General features: G+C 42.6%; 1 protein-coding gene across 3 annotated transcripts in view; it reads left to right on the forward strand.

The window, feature by feature from the left end:
* Nucleotides 1-3,311: 3,311 nt before the first annotated feature.
* mycbpap (mycbp associated protein) overlaps nucleotides 3,312-21,490 on the forward strand; it is a 56,176-nt gene continuing 37,997 nt past the window's right edge. For 2 of the 3 annotated variants that reach the window (XM_078401207.1, XM_078401209.1), the window contains exons 1-8: nucleotides 3,312-3,826; nucleotides 9,870-9,997; nucleotides 11,700-11,850; nucleotides 13,822-13,928; nucleotides 14,744-14,918; nucleotides 16,741-16,856; nucleotides 17,524-17,674; nucleotides 21,129-21,247. In XM_078401207.1, coding sequence (XP_078257333.1) covers nucleotides 3,766-3,826; nucleotides 9,870-9,997; nucleotides 11,700-11,850; nucleotides 13,822-13,928; nucleotides 14,744-14,918; nucleotides 16,741-16,856; nucleotides 17,524-17,674; nucleotides 21,129-21,247 — 1,008 coding nt within the window. In that variant the 5' untranslated portion in view covers nucleotides 3,312-3,765. The remainder of the gene's footprint in view (nucleotides 3,827-9,869; nucleotides 9,998-11,699; nucleotides 11,851-13,821; nucleotides 13,929-14,743; nucleotides 14,919-16,740; nucleotides 16,857-17,523; nucleotides 17,675-21,128; nucleotides 21,248-21,490) is intronic. The other variant, XM_078401208.1, reaches the window with a different exon arrangement.

Raw genomic sequence — 21,490 nt, forward strand, 5'->3', positions numbered from 1 at the left:
TGACCATATTTACCCAACAACAATTCTAATCTTTACCAAATAGCTTGTAGGTGAAAAAGAAATGGACAACTGGGAATTGTGTCAAAAATTGGGAGGCTATCCTCTCTGGAAGGAAAATGATAAAGAAAATTATTATTTAAATGCAATGAGATGACTCAATGTTGTGGTACAAAGAGATCTGGGGAGCCTGATACATGAAACTTAAAAGGTCAATAGACAATAGGTGCAGGAGTAGGCCATTTGGCCCTTTGAGCCAGCACCACCATTCAATGTGATCATGGCTGATCATTCTCAATCAGTACCCCGTTTCTGCCTTCTCCCCATACCCCCTGACTCCGTTATCCTTACGAGCTCTAGCTCTCTCTTGAAAGCATTCAAAGAACTGGCCTCCACTGCCTTCTGAGGCAGAGAATTCCACAGATTCACAGCTCTCTGACTGAAAAAGTTTTTCCTCATCTCTGTTCTAAATGGCCTACCCCTTATTCTTAAACTGTGGCCCCTGGTTCTGGACTCCCCCAACATTGGGAACATGTTTCCTGCCTCTAACGTGTCCAACCCCTTAATAATCTTATATGTTTCAATAAGATCCCCTCTCATCCTCCTCAGCATCCAGGTACAATAATTAGGAAGGTTAATGGAATGCTGGTCTTTATTGCTCTGGTTTGGAACATAAGAGGGAGGTTTTAGGTTTTGCTGCGGACACAAATAAAGTACTGCAGACTATATTAAAGGAAGGGTGCTTATTTTGCATGGGAGGTAGAATAGAGAAAGTTCACTCGGTTCATTCCTGAGATAGAAGAATTGATGTATGAACAGGTGAGTGTGTTAGGTCTATACTTGTAGGAATTTAAAGGAACGAGGGTTAACCTTAATGGAAAAATAGGATTTTGAGGAGGATTATTAGGGTTGATACCAAAGCTATATTTACCCTCGTGGCAGGTTTCTAAAACCAGGGGGTATAAATTTGGATTAAGGGATCTCTCATCTCAGATGGTGATTAGGAAGGATTTCTTCTTTGAGGGTAAAACATCTTTGGAGTTCTCTTTGTTATGGAATTGTGGAGGCAGAATAATTTAGTATATTCTATTATATTAGACAAAGATTGCCAGATATCTCTATGCCAAAACTCTTGTTTGTTTGTTTGTGATCGAACTTCAGCTAAAACGGTACAAGATAGCGCAACAATTGTAGTCCCACCTTACTCACCGTCGTCACTTTAATGGTAAAAATGGTCGTTTTATTGAAATTGGTGTTAAAGTTATTCCCATTTTAAAGTTTAAATCTATATCCTAGGGAGGGAGGGAGGAGGAGGGAGGATAAGGGGTGTTGAGGGGGATGGAGTGAGGGGGGAGGGGGGTGGGGGGAATGGGGAGGGGGAAGGAGGGGAGGAAGGTGGGGAGGGGGGAGGAGAGGTTTGGGTCCAACGGGTTCACTTGGCCTAGTATAAACTACCAGAGAGTGAAGTGGTGAGGAGAGTGAGAAAGTGGTATTGAGGCCAAGATTGGGTAAACCATGGTTTTACTGAATGGTGGAACAGGTTTATAGGGCAGATTGACCAGCTCTATTTCACATGATGCAGGAGAGACTCAGTAGGGCTCATAGAATATAGCCAGGAAGGAATGAGCCTTGGAGTCTTAAGTGGTAATTGGACCCTGTGAGGGGTTAGAATCAGTTTAAACACGGGCAAAGAAGCCATTTGATGATTGTCACTTTTTGCCCAGCCTTGGCTGGTGTAACTACTTTTTCCAAAGATCATTACTAAAAAAGGTATTAAGACACAGAATGTATTCAAGATGGGGGGGGGGGGGTTTATTGTCCACCACTACATGGCTCGATAGCATCATAACTTATCTAGGATAGCGGATAAAAAGATAGAGCATGCAGCTTGGGCAGGAGATAGTGAGAGAACCAACCTTTGACAAAGGGTTACCTGATGTTGCTGTTACTAACCTACTTGTTGCAGATGAATCTGTGAATGACACATTGGTAGTGAAGAGGCACATTACAGTCTTTGAGGGTATACTATCCCATTATCATTGGGACTACCAACTTTGAAATGGGGCAATGATTCAGATCACATCTATCAGATGTGTTAGATTCAGAGTAGATTTGACAGCTTAAAACTCGGTAGCCAAGAGGTGCAGTGACCACGAGCAACATGATTGTATCCCTATAATCTATAACCATTGCCATCAAAGCAGAAGATATGCTCTGGGGCTGAATGTCCTAGAATTCAGTGAACTTGAGCAGCAATAAGTACACCTAACGATGAGGTGCTGCTTGGTGAAGCCACAATACATGACATGGATCCTGAATGGCAGAATCGGCATCAAATGTTCCATTTACTTTGCCACATTATTTTTTCACTTGTAAGTAGTGGACAAATAATGAGTGGTGGAGACTCTATAAACATTCACATTCTCAATAACAGAAGACAGGACTTGTAACATCTACAAACATATTCATTCAAGAAAAACTCATCAGCAGTGTGATTAAGTGCCATGCAACACGCATTGAAAGAAAAGGAAAAAACTGCAGATCTGAAAAGTCTGAAATAAAAGCACGAAATGCCAGATATACTCAGCCGTTCAGGCAGCAATTGGAGAGAGCAACAGAGTGAATGTTTCATGTCAATGAATTTCACCCAAACTGGGAAACACACTATCAGGGGTGGGGTGGTGGAGCAGATACAATAATGTTGTTTAAAAGGGTTTTAGGAACTTGAATATGCAGGAAATAGAGGCATGTGGATCACATTAGGCAGAGATTAGTTTAAATAGGCATCATGTTTGGCACTGACATTGTGGGCCAAAGGGCCTTTCCCTGTACTGTTGTTCTTCCTACGTGCACCACAGAGTAGTAACCAACTTACATTTGGTTTGTGTAATGAAGAGTGCGCCACTTTCTGAATTCACCGGGAAGAAGAATTTGGCTCCCCCAAACAACAAGAAGAGGTAAATGAGCCGATGCTGCCTTTTCTGCAGATGCAGTGCGTGAGAAGTGTGGTGAATGTTGGTGGAGGCAGAAGGGTGAGGTGGATTCCTGAGGGGAAAGGGGAAAAGGTGTGTCTGGCAGTGGCATCATGTTGAAGTTAGCACCAATAATGTGTTGCCTGTTCAATACGGAGGCTGATGGGATAGGAGATGTGGATAAACCTGACTTAACAGCGCATGGGCTGTGGGTTTCCAGAGGCAGCTCGTTCTCTCACCATGCTCAGTGCATGACCCTCGGTCAAGGGGGCTCTGGGGGCCGGCACTCAGTGGGGGTGGGGTTATGTGCCAGGTGCTGGAAGTTTCCATGGCGAGGGCGGAAGTTTGGGTGTAGCTGGCTGCTGGAGGTTGCCATGCACTGGTGGTTGCCAGGAGACTGGCGATTGCCCGGCGCCGGTGGTTGCTAGGTGCCGATGGCAGTCAGGGACTGGTGGTTGCCCGGCGCTCATGGTTGCCAGGAAACAGTGGTCGCCAGGCGCAGGTGGTTGCCAAGGCCGCCGGTGGTTCCCAGGCGACGGTGGTTGCCAAGGGAGAGGTGTTTGCCAGGCGACGGTGGTTGCCAGGGAGCGGGTGGTTGCCAGGTGCTGGCGGTTGCCAGGAGATAAGTGTTCGCCAGGCGCCGGTGGTTGCCGCGCGACGGTGGTTGCCAGGGAGCGGGTGGTTGCCAGGCGCCGGTGATTCCCTGGTGATAGGTGTTTGCCAGGCGCCGGTGGTTGCCAGACGCCGGCCGAGCGGGATCAGCCCAGGCCTGTCGGCCTGTTCGCCAAGCGGAGACATGGGGACGCGCTCAGGCTCCAAGGCCTCCCGGAGAGAATTTGGGCTGCGGACTCCCCCAGGTAAGGAAGCGGGGTCTGGAGTACGGAGACACCCAGCGATGCGCCTAAGGCCGCTCCCTCGGCCTGCGGCGATCCAGCAGCTCTAGCCCGCAGATAGGCAGTAACCAAGCCTCCCCTTCCTGCTTCTCCATTTGTCCCATGGGAGCCCCCGACTCCTGTCCCCACCAGCCCATCCCCATGGCTGCCCTTCCCGCTCAGCCCCCCACCCCAAAAACCCGCTTCTGTTACCTCCGCCCCTATCTCTCTTCCCACTACCCCTCCCCTTTCCCTCCCCGTCACCTCCCCTTCTGCTCACCTCCTCCTTCTCCTTTCCCTCTCCCTTCTCTCTTCTACCCTCCTCTCCTCCTCCCCCTCTTCCCTCTCCATCTCCTGCACTCCTGTCTCTCCTTCACTCCCTCTGTCACACCTGACCCGAGTGATGCCACCTTTCCGCCACTGCTTCTTCTGCAACTGAGCGCTTCCCTCTGTTATTGGTAACTGTGCACAACACCTTGTACCTTATATGTCCTGTATCTTGGATGTCCTGTCCCCACCCACCACTCCAGTCCCACAACTGCAGATCATCTCTGCCGTTTCCAAGTCAGTCAGTGTGTTACTGACACCAACTCTGGAACTGTTCTCTTCTCATGGGATATTCTTCCCTTTGGACCCAAAGAGTAATTTAATAGAAGACATTATCAAAAGTATCATTTAAGTCAGTGAAATGTCATATGGCAGGCACCTCTGCTGTGGGATTTGTGATTCCCACTGATTTCATATTCATAAATGAAAAAGTTGATTTAAATTTCAAATCTTACAGACATAAAATGGGACATTTGAAATAAAAACAAATGGTAGGGAAACTGTGGGGAGATGAAAGAAAAATAGTTTCAGGTCAATCCTTCATCTGGCTATGCGATGAAAAGTCATTGATTTGAAACATTAACTCTGTTTCTCTCCACATATGCCACCTGATGCACTGAGCAACCCCAGCATTGTCTGTTTTACGTCAGATATCCAGCATTTGCAATTTTTAGTTGTAACTATAATTCAGCACATTTTTGCAGAAATTTTAACTTTAAAAGTCTTTTTGTACATTTAATTGGGGTATATTTGAACACCTCCAAAAGCAAAAATGTGTTTTTGTGAAGTGATGTTAACATATTAAAGCATCCCAATACTTTGAGCCATTAAGGTTGAGTTTAATTTATTGTCACGTGTACCAAGGTACTGTGAAAAAGCTTTTGTTGTGTGCAAACCAGTCAGTGGAAAGACAATATTAGGCCAGGTGATCAGAAGCTTTGTTGAAGAGACAGGTTTGAAAAGGTGAGGAACGCACAGAGTAGGTTCAGAGTGAGAATTATAGAGTTTAGCATTCAGGAGCAGAATTTAAGATTTCCAGTTCTCATCACAATAACAATTTATCTTGAACAGTTCACTACATGTAAAGCGGAAATTATTAACTGTCTATTGTGTGTAGAACATAACTTAGAAACTTGACAGATTTGCAATTTGTAGATGGTGAAGCAGTATGGCATAACAGGTAACGCAAAGCCTTGATGCACCTGACATGTTGTAAACACAATCAGAGCAACAATTGTTCTAATTCAGACCATATCATTAACCAAAGGACTCCATGTATTTAAACAACACAAGTACAAAGAATCCATGCAAATAAAAAGCTATAAAATATCATGAAGTAAAATTGGATCATTTGATAATATAGACACTGATTTAGTCAGATTTCCAACCGTAGCATTATAATGCACCTGCCACATCTTGTCAGACTACATGGCACAGCAACATGCATTTTGTGAGTACCTGAGAAAGAAGTCATAAGGTGAACAATGACATCAATCTTCATGTAATTTGACACTTGTCATCAGAAATGACCACGTAAATAGTAACATTTTTACTTTTCCTCAACATCACACGTCAAGCAACGGATCAGGGAATATTGTTTTTCTGGATTCATAAGGAAATTGGCAACATAACAATAGATGTGATGTTAATTCCCTTCGGGTGGATCTGTCAGTTGAATGGTAAAGTCAAGTCAAGTTTATTTGTCACATGCACCTACACGATGTGCAGTGAAATGAAAGTGGCAATGCCTGCGGATTGTGCACAAAAAAGAATTACAGTTACAGCATATAAATAAAAGTTAATACAGAGAAGACAAAATTTAGTCCCTGAAGTTATAAAAGTTAACAGTCCTGATGGCCTGTGGGAACAGTGAGTGTTGGCTCTGGTCAGAAATTTATTTCTTGACTTTCTTTCTTTAGGCGTTCACCTCTTGCAGATGGTGTAGATATTAAGCATGGCTTGCACGAAGTTTCTATCTTGAGGAACTCTCAATTAACAACCTGTCTTTTATCCTTGGTACACAAACTTAAATACCCTATTTCAATAGATTGGCAAATGCTCCATGGCATTAATATTCTAATATCCACCAATCACAAACAAAGTGGCACCTTAAATGACTCTTCCTCAATTAAATAATGTGGTTGTGATCCTTCATCATCTCTCACTTTTCTAGACTGGCGTAGTGTATCCTGTTTAGGCAGCTCCTTCCGTTAAGCCCAATCTAATGGCACATATTTATTTGACTTGAATATATATCTAAAGATTTTGAAGCAAAGGTCTTCTTCTGTATTCCAGCTGCATTCTGTGTAATTTCCCCAGAGGCAAATAATATTGCTTTTAGAGCTCCACTGAAACATATTCGGTTCAAATTTTTTTTTTAAATTTAAAACATGCTGTCTCAACATCTTTTCTTTGTACTATTTCTCCTTGGCCACTGCTACTATATTCTTTTTCATATTTTTATGCAATAAACAGCCTTTCTACCTATCAAGTAATTTATTATTGATGCTATGTCCATAAATCTACAAAATGCAGTTTATAAACCGTGTGAGGCACAGTCCGGAAACTTTGCTCAGAACAACAAAAAGACGACAAGACCAACATCCCTCCCTCCTCTCAGTATTTAAATGATTCAGTCTTTGGTTACTTTCACATGAAGTCAGTTGTAAGGCAGGACTGTGCTGCTAAACCTTATACAAGTTAGCGGGAAATGTGAGGTGAGGTGTTACCTATTGCACTCCAACCAGCACGACTATGAGCGTGACAGATCTACCTCATTGGTGATCCTCGGTCTTTCCTTGATCGGACTTTACTGGCTTAACCTTGCACTAAACGTTATTCCCTTATCATGTAACTATACACTGTAATGGCTCGATTGTAATCATGTATTGTCTTTCTGCTGACTGGTTAGCACGCAACAAAAGCTTTTCACTGTACCTCGGTACACGTGACAATAAACTGAACTGAAACTGATCCTGAGGCCGTCCTTTCCAGAGGAAGTTACAGTAGGTTGGTCAGAAACGCTTTAGCCTGGAAGAGCCAAAGTGCAGATTATTTGGGAAACAATTCTCCTGTGTCAACCTCGGGGAATAGTGATGAATCCTGAGGGTAGGATTTTTTAAGGCAGATGGGCAGAGGACTCTGGCATCTGCAGCTGGCAGAGATCGAACCATAGAACTTGCTGAATCCACTTGGAATGCGGAATGAGAATCACAGTTCTCCTCAATTTCTTAACTTACTTAACTTCTGGATCACTGCAGCATCACATAAATTCATAAGACACAGGAGAATAATTAGACCATCAGGTCTGCCCCGCCATTCAATCATGGCTGATCTATTTTTCCCTACTCAACCCCATTCACATACCATCTCCCTGTAACCTTTGACACCCTTTGGACCCTCTCCAATGCCAGCACATCCTTCCTCAGATATGGGGCCTAAAACTGCTCACAATATTCCAAATATGGTCTGACCAGTGCACTCGTCTCCGGAGGCTCCGGCGCGGGCCGCGTGGACGTCGGAAGCCCGCAGGCCCCTGGATGGGGGCCGACATCGGGAGCTCCGGCAGCGGCAGAGGCAGCGTGTTCGCCCGCCCCGAATCCAGAATAGGCTGCGGGATTTTCACCGCCCAGCGGGGGCTTCAATGTCGGGAGCCCTGACCGCCCCGACGTGGCAACTTCAACAGCCTGACCGTGGGACAACACGGCAGGGGAAGAGAAAAGACATTGTGGCCTTCCATCATAGTGAGGAGGGACTGGAGGAGACTCACTGTGATGGATGTTTCTTTTTGTTTGGTGTTAGTTTATGATTGTATGTGTTATTGCATTTTTATTGATTATTCTTATTGGTCTTATTGTTCAACTGCAGGTAATGTTTCATTTCACTACACATTTAGGTGTATGTGACAAATAAACGACTATTGACTATTGACTATTGATTACAAAGCCTCGGCATTACATCTTTACTTTTATATTCCAGTCCTCTCAAAATAAATGCTAACATTGCATTTGCGTTCCTTACCACCGATTCAACCTGCAAGTTAACCTTTTATCAATCCTGTATCAGGATGCCCCCTTTTGGGAATACTGCACCAAATCCCGCTCAAGTCTCTTTGTATCTCAAATTTCTGAATCCTCTCCCCATTTAGAAAATAATCTTCTCCTTTATTCCATCAACCAACGTGCATGACCATACACTGTGCTATGATGTATTTCATTTGCCACTTTGCCCACTTTTCCAATTTGTCTAAGTCTTTTTTGTGGCTCCCTGCTTCCTAAACACTATCTGCCCTTCCACCTATTTTCGTATCATCCGCAAACTTGGCCACAAAGTCATCAATTCAATTCAATTACGCTCTGAGTACCCGATCCTACTGTTAAAGGGACTTTGTATCTTTATAGCTAATACTATCTAATTGAGCAGCATCCTGGTAAACCTCTGGTACCCTTTCCAAGGCCTCCACAACCTTCCTGTAAGAACCTTGAGGTGAACCCTTGTTATCTCCCTTTGGTAGCAGTGCACTGTACATTGGAATATATCGCTTATGTTTCCATTGTAGAAGGTGCCAGACAAAAATGGAAATTAATGCAGTTGTTACATTGACTAGCATAGGGTCGGCACCTCTGGAGAGAAGGAATGGGTGATGTTTCAGGTCGAGACCCTTCTTCAGTCTGAAGAACTGAAACATCACCCATTCCTTCTCTCCAGAGATGCTACCTGTCCCACTGAGTTACTCCAACTTTATGTGTCTATCTTCGGTTTAAACAGCATCTGCAGTTCTTTCCCACACATTGAGAATGGTGAAGATCTTTTTGGAGAAGCAATCATTATTGCTCCATCAGGTTCATGCTGGAGAAGAGCAACTACATAGCTTGTTGTGGAAAAGGGCCTTGTGTTCAGAGCCAATTTCTTTCTACTTTGTTTACCCGCTCCCTCTTGGTTACCATGGTCTGCAGCCTACTTCTCCACTCTTTCATGTTGGAAGTCTGGAGGTGTGTCCTTGAAAGTCCTGTATCCTGATAGTCATGGTGTAGACCCCAATAGATTTAACCTGTTTTATCATTTTGCCAAGCTGTCTCAGTTGTTCTCAAAATGTTTGCTTGCAATCCCTATACAAAATTGGAAGTAAATCAGTACTTGCGTCAAAAAGTAGTGCTAAGCAGAGCAACCTTGCAGTCTGTATTCAAATCCTAGCCCTGTTTGATGGGCCTTTATCGAGGAAACTTTGCTCAGTATTAAACCTGTTGTGAGTGATTTTTCAACATTTGATGAATTTGTTACTCGCACTCTCTTCCTGTCTTCAACATATTCTTCATTTGGAGACTGCTTTTCTAGTCATGGGAATGTTTGTTGTGGTATTGCATTGGCAGTTTTGATGACACTTTGCACACACTGTGCCTGGCCTGGGAGCATCTGAGGAGTATGGAGCAAGTGTTACCATGTACCATTGCTGGAACACCTGAAAGGTTTTGAAGGGACAGTGAAGTAGGAAAACCTTTATTTTATATCTATGAGATGGTTTAATGAAATAGTATCTGAATCATGCATTAGCTGGTCTGTGACTGAATGCTCAGAGGATAAGGACTTATAGTTTGTATTTAACCCATACTCATATCTGAACTATATCTAAGAATTAAAGTCACTGCCATTTTTATAGAAAGATGTTGTTTATAATTGATAATCGGGATAATTTTGTTATTAGTGGAGAAGAAGAAGGAGAAAAAGGAGATTGAAGAGATTGTTCCAATAGCAGAGGAGCCAGAGAAGGATGATGTTTTAAAGGGAGAAGACATCATGGCCCTGGCAATAAAACCAGAGGACCTGACTAAGGTACGGAGTGGTGTTTTGTTTTGACTGTCTGGGTGATGCATTTGGGGATGTATTTTCAAAGTGTGGCTGGTTTACCTGGGCTTTGTGCTGAAATGTCAACATGGGCAGATGTCTACAGAGCAAGACTAAGGTACAAAAGACTACAGTGGTCATACTGTCACCTCTGGGTCAGATGTTTGTGAGGAAGCTGTACCAGATCAAATACCTCACAACTCTTTGCCACAAGTGTGATTTATTCTGGAATTATTTTAACAAACCTTTTCTTTTTGCAATAATTAATTGCATTTTCCTAAAAATACTTTCCTCTCCCTGTGAACCAGAAGCTGCAGTTCTTCAATTCTTTTTGATTCAATCACTGTCAAGGCCAGTATTTATTGCCAGTCGTAATTGGGAAAGTGCTGCTGAGTCATCTTGTTCAACTGCTGCAACTCCTCAATTATTAGGCAGAGAGCTCCCTCATTTTGGTTGTGCAGCAGTGGAGGAATGACAGCAGGGTTAGAATAGTGCATGACTTGGAAGGGAACAAGAGGTGGCTGCATTCCCAAGTGCCTGCAGCATATTTGGAGGAATTGTGGAAGGTGCCTTGACCAGTTGCAGTCTTGCCTGTCATGAGGGTACACTCTGCAGTTGCAATGGAGGCAAGGAATGTTTATTGTGATGGATGAGGTTTGGTTTAAAGGACCTAGATGGTGATATGTTTTTGAGTCATGTTGGAGCTCCAGTCAGGCAGCAAATGTTGGGAAAGAAGTAGAGAAATGAAATGAATATTTTTGTATCTATCTTCAACGGAAGAACGCGCGGAAAACCTACATTCACAGATTTTGGATGACTGAGGGTGTCCTGACTACGGGTGCTGCACTGTACAGAGTTTGTACATTCTCCCCGTGACCTGCGTGGGTTTTCTCCGAGATCTTTGGTTTCCTCCCACACTCCAAAGACATACAAGTTTGTAGGTTAATTGGCTGGGCAAATGTAAAAATTGTCCCTAGTGGGTGGAGGATAGTGTTAATGTGCGTGGATCGCTGGGCGGCGCGGACCCAGCGGGCCGAAGGGCCTGTTTCTGCGCTGTATCTGTAAATCTAAAAAAGAAAAGGAGGTACAGAAGTCTGAGGTTCCACACCACCAGGTTCGGGGCTAGCTACTTTCCTACGATATCTAGTTCTTGAACTGATTTCTTGTGATGCTGCTACAAGCAGGATTTTCATTATTACTGTACCTCACCTTACTGGTACATATGACAATAAACCAGACTTGAGATAGAGATGAGGCTAATTTTTTTCTCTCAGGTCATCAACAATGACTCTTTGCAGAAAGGCTTTGATCATTTTTAAGGCAGGGACAGATATATTCTGAACCAATGGGGTGAAAATGTAATTTGTGAGTGACTAGAAATGCAGGGTTGAGGTTGCATTTAGATCGCTTGTGAGCAGAATCAAGGGCTGAGTGGCCTGCTCATTTTCCTATCTAAACTGGCTGTTCAGTAAAACGTAGGTTCTGTTTAGAAGGAATATTCTCTGGGGGATGAATAGGCAACTAAGTTATAGACCCCAACAAAGGACAGGAGAGAATGTTGGGGGGGAAAAAAATAGACAATATGTGTTGAATTGTGAAAAGACGAATTGTGAACCGAGAAAAGACTGTCTTTCCTCTAATTGGAGTTGTGTAACCAATCAATTAGTTCTTCTCCTTTACATCCCAATAGCTGCATGTTCTGCGAGCTCCTTCAAAGATAATTCCAACCACCAGTAGCATAGTAGTACGGAAACCAAAACCCAAGGAAAATGTGACACTAAAAAAACTTATTGCCAAACCTGCTCCACCAATGGATGAATTGAAAACTATGGACTATTCAGGTGAGTTATATTTTTGTTTGCGTGGGTGAAGATAACTCTTTTCTAACAATCATTTAATGAAATGGTTTGGTTTGCTCGAGGCACCACATCTTTGTGATTGGACTTATTTATAGATACATGTGTTCAATTACCACTGGGAAAAGGTGATTACAATGATTTAATGGTACCTCTATTGTCACATGTACTGAGTACAGTGAAATTCTTTTTGCATAAGGTTCAGTAAAAGTATAACTATGCATAAGCATATCTTAGATTCAGTACAAATGTATGGGAATAGTACACCAAGATCGTATACAAGAGTCGCCAGGTTTTGGCACCGATTTCAAGCCCAGTTTATAAGCAGAATTCTTAAGCAACACTACAGTGCAATAAATTTCCATTATTAAAATGATCTTCCTGTGTTAATACATTGTTTGGTTATGGTTTTGTTTTAATCTATATACTAAAACTCTCGTTTGTTATCTTGTTTGTGACTGAACTTCAGCCAAAACGGCACACGATAGCGTGACAATTTTAGGCCCACCTTACTCACCATTGTCAGTTTAGTGATAATGCAAGTAGTTTTATTGAAATCGGTGTTATATTTTTTGTTATTCACATTTTTAAGTTTAGAGGGAGGGGGGAAGGGGGAGGAGAGGGGAGGGGGGGGGGTTGAGGAGAGGGGGGGGGGGGAGGACAGGGTGCTGCACCAATGCAGGCGAGGTTTGGGCCCAATGGGTCCACTTTGTCTAATTGTTATTAAAATTGGAGTGTATTCAAAAAATAGCACAGGAAATTTTAGTGTACTAGAAACCCTATGTCAAACAAAATTGGAGCAGTTAAAAGGGTCATGGATCACATTACCATTTCAAGAATCTTAAGATGATTAAAAAGACTCGGGAAAATAAACAGTAATACTTATTAATTTTACAAACAGCAGTTCAAGAAACTAACGCTTACTGCTGATTGTAAGTGATACTAACATAAATTGCATAAATATAATAGAATACCAAAATCATATTTTCAGTAGCATTGCAGTGGGCCAATAGTGGGGGAACAGAAAACTATGTCATGGCAAAACTAAGCTTCATGGAGTAAGCTTCGAAATTGGCCACTGTCAAATGGCTGAAATTTGCTGTGCAGCATTGAAGTCGACTAAAGAAAGTATTGCATTTATTTGCTGATTTTCACAATCCCATCATATACCAAAGCATTTTGGCAGCCAATGAAGTAGAATCCCTACCAGTATTGCATCCTAATATTAAACAGTGACTGTGATGTACTGTAACCAAATGTTTTATTTAAATTTATATTCAGGGTCTGAGAATCAATGGCGAACCAACATTTAATGGCCATCCTTTACAGATTTTGAAAAGGTGGTGATGAATCACAAAAACTATCCCATCAGCCCATCAACTCTATGTCGATCATCAAGTGTCTATCTACATTCATTACATTTTCCAGCACTTGGAATACAGTCAGCTATGCCTTGGCAATTCAAGTGCTCGCCTAGATACTTCCTAAATCTTAGGTTAAATTTGCCATTTGATTTAAATTATATCAGTTGTAAACAGTGCGAATAACACAACACCCTTCAAGAAGACTGTCCAGGGTTCTCACCCTGAAATGTTGTTGTCTAATTACTCCAAAATGTTGGGAGAGAATAGTTCTGGGTTTTGATGTAAAACTCAAAAAGGTTAGACATTTTTGAAGAATTATTGTTGTCAGTGGAGCAGTTCCCCCAATATGATAGTGCTGCCTTTTAGCGCAGAAAAAAAGCTGTTCATTAAGAAGTGTACCTAACTGCTGCTGAGTGATGCTCTCTCTCATTACCTCTCTGTGAAAATTCAGCCCTTTGTTTTCCCTCACAATGCATCTATAATAGTCATGTCTATGTGTCAGCGCTGTAATTACGATGCATATTGAACTCTATTTTCTACTAGAAGGCACACGATTACCTATAATATTTCTATTTATGTTTTAACTCTGCAGGTCCTGGGGGTCCTCGATTTGATACCGAGGGAAGAGTTCTGCCTCACAGTGTCCTTGGAAGCCTGGTAGATTTTAAACATGAATTGTTTGCGACGGGACATACCGAGGTAGACTACATTAATGCAGCAAAGCTCCAATTATCAGAACAATATGGATAGTTAAAGAAACATGGATGTGCAGATAAAACGATGGATGTGTGAATAGGCAAGAATGTGAATGAGTGTGTATTAATTAGCAGGTGGATATGTCGGTCAGTGGATGTGAGAGCATGCCAGTTAGCTTGTGCAGTTTGCTGTTGATACCCTGTTGTGTTGTTGCATTTCTGGATGGATTTGAACTTTGTTGCCTGCCTATTAATTCAGAAAGTTAAATGCACACAGTGATGCAGCAAATAGAGCTACTGCCCCACAGCTCCAGCCACCTGGGTTCAATTCTGACCTCTGGTGCTGTCTGCAATGAGTTTGTACATTCTCCCTGTGACTGTGTGGGTTTCCTCTGCTCAGGCTTCCTCCCACATCCTAAAGATCTGCAGATCCGTAGGTTAATTGACCTCTGTAAATTGCCTCTAATCTGCAGGTGAGTGGTAACATCTGGTGGGAATTGATGAGAATGTGGGTAGAATTTAAAAATGCGATTAATGTAGGATTAGTATAAATTGTGATTGATGAATGAACGGTGGGCTGAGAGGCCACTTCTATTCTCTATCTCTCTATCACTCAATTATACTTAACTCAGAGTGGTATCTTTATATACAGCAGACTGAGAGACTTTACCTTGTTCCTAAGTAACAATACTTGATTGTTGATTTATGATTACTGTCTCTGGTGCACATATAATCCTCTTCTCCATCACTGGCAGCACAGGCCAATGATTGCAAGAATCATCTTTCTTCACGTAATGTACTGTTTCCTGTGCTCCTCAGATGGCCAACATGATCGCTGACCGTCTTCCTAGTGAACCCAAACCCCAGGAATTGCCAGTATATGAAAAGAAACCCGATGATAATATATATGCCAATTTGCATGATCAGGACAATGCCTTGGCAAACTGGCAGTGGCACATGGCAGAGCGGAAGAGGACACAGAAGATACTCTCAAGTAAGTATGTTTCTGTATGAAATAAGGAATGTTTATTTTTAATCTTACTTTTTTTGCCACATTTTTGAGCTGTTGTGCTGGTTCGTTAATGATATATTGATGAATAATTCGTAGTTCACCAGAGCAGACCAGCAGATCTCAGCACAGGTGTCTGAAACATGTCTCTTTAGCCAGTTTTAATTGCAGAAATTTCAGAGAGCCTGTCATGTAATGGTTGCTTCTCCTGTTCACCAAATGATCAATGCTGAAAAATCAGAGAAAAGAATGGATTTGTGTTTTGTATAGTGATTTTTTTAGTATATTAAGCACATCTTAAGGATGAATCATGTTGGTTAAGATACTTGATACAAAGTTCTCTGATAGTTTTCCCACAACAGACCTCAGATGATGGCTGTAAATGCCTTATTGTCACTCTCCCATTTTTTTTATGTCCAGCCCATAACACAGGCAACCCTTTAGTCTCTGGAGGCAGTTGTGAACCTGAATTAAGTTAAGTGTAAATTTTGAAAATCAGTATTACCTTGCAGATCATCAAAACTAAATGAAAGAACCAGTCTTCAGAAAGGTCACAGAATCAAAACATGTACTGTATCTTTCCACTGAGTTTTTACAGTATTTCCTATTTTTGTTCTTTGAAGAAGTGAACATTGGAGAGTTCCAGGAAGGGTATCAACTGCTTACGGCCTCGACTGAAGGCAGTGGGCCAAAATCCAGATTTCAAGCAATGCATTAAAAGAGGCTAAAGAATGAAGGGAATTGAGGAAGCGATGAAACATAACGCAATGATGGGGAAGGCAGTGAATATCCAGACCTGCAATACAGTCACATCTACAATTGTTTGGAAGAACTGATACTGAAATTATCAGAAAGTCTTATTTTACGTTGTAATCTTTTTGGCTGCTTGTTGGAACTTAAATAGTGATGGTATAAGAATTACCATCGATCTGAGTGAAGGGATGGAGAAATTGGATTGTGAATACCCACTCCCTCTTAAGTGGACCCCCGGGACATTTAGGCTGTTCCAGATCTGTCAAACTTCACTTCTCTTGAAGAGTCTCGACCCAAAACGTCACCCATTCCTTCTTTCCAGAGATGCTGCGTGTCCCGCTGAGTTACTCCAGCTTTTTGTGTCTATCTTTGGTTTAAACCAGCATCTGTAGTTCCTTCCTACACATCATTTCTCGTCACACCTATTGAGATGTTGCAGCACACAGAAAGATTAATCAGATAGTCAGTGACCCACACTAACCTACCATTGTGACTCTCTGAACCTCCAGCGCAATGTATGATTTAAAACAACTCTTGATATCTTCACCTCACCAACCTCAACAGTGGAGATCATTGAAAGAAAGCCTTAAGTGAAAATATTGCATCAGAAAAAAATCATTTGAAATTAAACATCAGAATCCCCGAGTGTCACCAATCTCAAAGTACTGAATGGTTGCAGACTGGATGTAGGTGATGTGGCTACATAACACATAAGTGACAAGTCAGCTTCTCCTCTACCTGTAGCTGCAATAACCTGCATGAAACAGTGGACCACATCATCGTATCCTGCCTTTTTGATTTAAAATCTCTACCTGAAAAGCAAGTGTTGCAGTAACAAGCTTTTGTAACCTCCTCACTGACGTGGCAGCCTGCAGGGTTCAATACACCCTTCTACGGCAGTGCCATGAGGCAGAGAAGGTCTCCCGTTGCCATTATTATCGCAGATCATGAAAATAAATTTGTAATCGAGTCTGTGAAGTGCTTATTATATGCAATCTTTTTTCTTGGAAATAAAATTCTGAATCCACTGAGAAAATAATTCTACCTTTTACAGAGCTCCTTGATAAACCAGTGGAAGACCTGGTGATGAATCAATGGGAGGATTTGGGACAGATGCGGCAGCAGTCTACACTCATAGATCAGACCATAGCAGCTCTGGGCCCTGGAAAGGTAGGAAAGGTCTCCTCTCATTCGTGCATGCTAACTCAGGTGCACAGCTACAGTACATTATATGCCGATAGGTGCTCCAGTAAGGTGCTCATTGGAGCACCCCTTGGGTTGAGGACTCTGGGGTGAGGGAATCTGTCGAACATTCCCCAGGGTGGGGATTCTGTGCGACACTCCCTGGGAGTTACAGGCTGTGGGACATAACCTGGGAGGAGTGGCTGTGGGACAGTTCCTGTGATGTATGATAATTTCCGATTAATTCTCCCTACAAGAGATTCTCCCTATAATTCTCCCTATAAGATGTCATAAGTATATCCTTTGCAGATTGCTCCTTAGTTTTGTGTTTATCTCTTGCAAAAGTATACTTTATTTATGTTGTGTAACTCCCTGGCAATTTCTCCTCTGGTGAGATGCTCATTCCAGTGAGGCACAACAAATAGCACATAGAACAAAGTACAGTACAGTACCAGAACAGGCCCCTTGGCCCACAATATCTATCTCGAACATGATGTCAAGATCAACTCTTAATTGCCTGCACATAATCTAAATCTCTCCATTAAATGCATTTCCATGTAAATCATGGCTAGGCTGCAGAATGATGCTAGGTTTGTTAAGTTAGCTGTCATCCAGTGAACAGAAAATATCATAATTTTCTCTTTCAAATGTTCAGGGTTACTCCATTGGGAGTGAGTTTTGGAACATACCACCATGGATTGGAGATGAGTTAAGTGGTGTCAGAGCAACATTGAATCAGACAGAACGTGGATTCCCACCTCCTATTGTTCACGTCGGGAAGTCTCGAACAATGAAGCAGGAAACTGGTATTTTCTAAACCTACGTTAAATTGGGTGAATTTGAATTGAAGATTTCTTGCAATTAACTGATGTTAACCAACAAAGGCAGTTTAACTTCTTTGGAAAAGCAAAGACCTTGAGTTGACAGAAATGAAGATTTCTGCATTATGTCTGATAGACCAAAGTGAATCAGACCTTAATTACAATCTCATCAAACAAGCGTTGTTTATCTTCTCTGATAATCACTTTTTTTCCGACAGCATGATGTAACATGCGTCATTTCACTTTCAATTGAAAGCAAGAGGGTACATGTAAACTTGAAAGAGTTTGACTTTGGCCTATCCCTCTGAGCACAGAGCTGGTAGTATTGACACTTTTTCCATTTGCATTACCTGACAATACATCATAGAAAAGTACAGCACAGGAACAGGCCCTTTGGCCCACAATACTGTTTGCCTTTTACAGGGTGGTACAGTGGTACAGCAGTAGAGTTTCTGCATGACAGCATCAGAGACCTAGGGTTCGATCCTGACTACGAGTGCTGTCTGTATGGAGTTTGCACGTCCTCCCTGTGATCGCGTGGGTTTTCTCCAGGCAATCGTTTCCTCCCACATTCCAAAGATGCTCAGGTTTGTAGGTTAATTGGCCTCTATAAATTGTTCCTAATGTGTAGGATAGAACTAGTGTGCAGGTGATCATTGGTCGGTGCAGCCTCAGTGGGCCGAAGGGCCTGTTTCCTACAACTAATCTCTTACCCCCATTCTGAAAAAACCTGGTCTAAACCCTGACACCCCAAACAACTTCAGACCAATCTCCAACCTACCCTTTCTGTCCAAAGTTTTGGAACGTGCTGTAGCTTCCCAACTAAAATACCACCTCTCTACCAATAACCTGTATGAAACTTTCCAATCTGGATTCCGCTCAAACCACTGTACTGAAACTGCGCTCCTCAAAATCACAAACGACATTCTCCTCTCCTCCGACGCTGGCAACCTCAACATCCTCATCCTACTTGACCTCAGCGCCGCCTTTGACACCATAAATCACTCCATTCTCCTCACCCGACTTGAAACCTCCCTTAACATCACCGGCACAGCCCTATCCTGGTTTAAATCTTACCTCTCTGACAGACACCAGTTCATCTCCATTAACAACTGTAAATCCCCCACCGCTCCCCTCCCCCAAGGTGTCCCCCAAGGCTCAGTCCTTGGCCCCCTCCTCTTCATCCTCTACCTGTTCCCCCTTGGTCAATTAATCCGCCGTCATGGTCTCAACTTCCACTGCTTCGCCGATGATATCCAGCTCCTCATCTCCACCAAGTCAATCTCCTCCACCACACACTCTACACTGACAAACTGCATTACTGAAATAAAATCTTGGCTTCAATCAAACTTCCTCAAACTCAATTGCAACAAATCTGAAATCATCATCATTGGTCCAAAAATGCTCACCAAATCCACCCAAAACTTCATCCTCAACATTGATGGTCTCCCAGTATCCACCTCACCTCACATCCGGAATCTTGGAATCATCCTTGATCAAACCCTCTCCTTCGACAAACACATCAAACACATCACAAAGACAGCCTTCTTCCACGCCTCAAAAACATTGCCCGTCTCCGTCCATCCCTCTCCTCCACAGCTGCAGAAACCCTCATCCACGCCTTCATCACCTCCCGTCTGGACTACTGCAACAGCCTCCTCTATGGCGCACCCTCAAAAATCATCAATAAACTTCAATACATTCAAAACTCCGCTGCCCGTCTACTCACACACACCTCGATCCGTGACCATATCACCCCCGTCCTTTATAAACTCCACTGGCTCCCCATCCCCCAGAGAATCCAGTACAAAATCCTCCTCATAACCTACAAAGCCCTCCATAACCTGGCCCCATCCTACCTGACCGACCTCCTCCACAGGCACACTCCCACCTGCACCCTCCGCTCTGCCGCTGCCAATCTCCTATCCCCCCACATCCGGACTAAACTCAGATCCTGGGGGGACAGGGCTTTCTCCATCGCTGCTCCCACCCTATGGAACTCACTACCCCAAACCGTTAGAGACTCCCCCACACTCACCACATTCAAAACATCGCTGAAGTCTCACCTGTTCAGTACTGCCTTCAACCACTGAAGGTCACCTCACCTACTGTCTCCTTTCTCTGTTCATTTATTTATTTACTTATTTATCTATTTATTAATTTCCCTATGTTCTCAAAATCTCTGTAAAGCGTCTTTGAGTATATGAAAAGCGCTATATAAATAAAATGTATTATTATTATTATTATTATTATTATTATCAACTAAGCTGTATCTCTACAACTAAAACTGTTTCTTGTGTTGACTCTTACATTCAGAGCCTTGCTTATTCTCTTGGGAATCCTGGGCATCACATTCTTCAATCTGTCTCCAACAGATGACTGAGATTATGAAAACTGCTCCCAGAGAACTGGCAGCAGCTTCCTGGTGCAAGAACGCAAAGTTCAGACTCAGGAGTAGCATTAGCTGTGTAGCACCCTAGCAATGAGTCATCCCAAAAACCCAGTCAAGAACAGGTCAGTCTAGGGCTGGGTCTTCATGGTTCAGTACTGCTTGCGGACGCTCCATAGTCATCCACAATCACCACAATTGGAAGACAGCAGCCTTTATCTAAATGTGCTGCAGTCATTGTGGGTGCACCTTGTATGATAGATAGGATTGGCAAAGGCACCCAAAGGGCAGATACTCAGAAGTGATTCATTTCGCATTTATTCCAGTTTAAGTGTTGGGTTGTCAATTTACATTATTTTGCACGATGGAATAAACTCTTGATTGTGGTGAGAAATGGCAGTGAAATGTAATCCAAGTACAAAGATAGGAAGATTTATTGGAATTATGGAACCAGCAATGCCACCCCACCACCTCTTCCTTTCTGTCCATCCTTCCTGAATATCGAATACACCTGGATGTTTAGCTCCCAGTCTTGGTCACTTGGTGATGAATTTTCCATCAGAAGTGTTCACAAATCTCATAGGTATTTTTGAACACTAGGAGGCTGCGCACCCTCACAAATTAAAGCATTGATTTTATTTTAGCATCTTAAACTGTCTTGTTAATGTTCAAATCATGCAACTTTGTAAAGTTAAAACTAATGGTCAACGTTCACTTCTGGTGGGCTTTTACCAAAACAAACTAGAATGCTATTGAGTCCAATATCACTGTGATCAGGGCTATGGGAAAAGCATGAGGGGAGGAGAACTGATTGGATGGTATTTGAAAGACCAGCACAGGCAAATGCAATACTGGCCTCTTGTGAGATTCTGGAAGTTTTTCAGCCTTGTTATTTTCTTGTACCGGTGGGAATTGACATTTGCTAAATGGAACACCAATGGTACAGATGATATCCTGGCAGTGCTGTTGCTGTACTCACAGAGCAGTGAATAGATTGATCTCAACCCCTTTTAATGGATTTGTCTGCATTTGTGGTTTCACTTCTTTTAGGCACTGACTTCGCTGAGAGCGAACAATGCTACAGAAAATGCTTATCGAAAAATTTGCACCTAAAACAACGATTGGAAGAGATGAAGACTGTTTTGAGACATTTGGACTTCAGAGAACCGGTATGTATGACAGACAAAGAAAAGCTATGATGGTCATTGCACCAGTGCCAGCACGTACAGAAAGTACGTTGTGTGATATGCCTTACACTGTTTATCAGCACCAAGAATGCTGCCCTAAATAACTGACCTTTGCCAGCCAATACTGCACCCTAGTGATATACAATGGCTTAAATGCAATAGTAATACTATATATGTTTTACAAAAATTGAGCTGTATCTGTCAAGTTAAGGATCATGTCACTTA

This window comes from Rhinoraja longicauda, chromosome 6 (genome assembly GCF_053455715.1).
Source record: "Rhinoraja longicauda isolate Sanriku21f chromosome 6, sRhiLon1.1, whole genome shotgun sequence".
Classification (NCBI taxonomy): domain Eukaryota; kingdom Metazoa; phylum Chordata; class Chondrichthyes; order Rajiformes; family Arhynchobatidae; genus Rhinoraja; species Rhinoraja longicauda.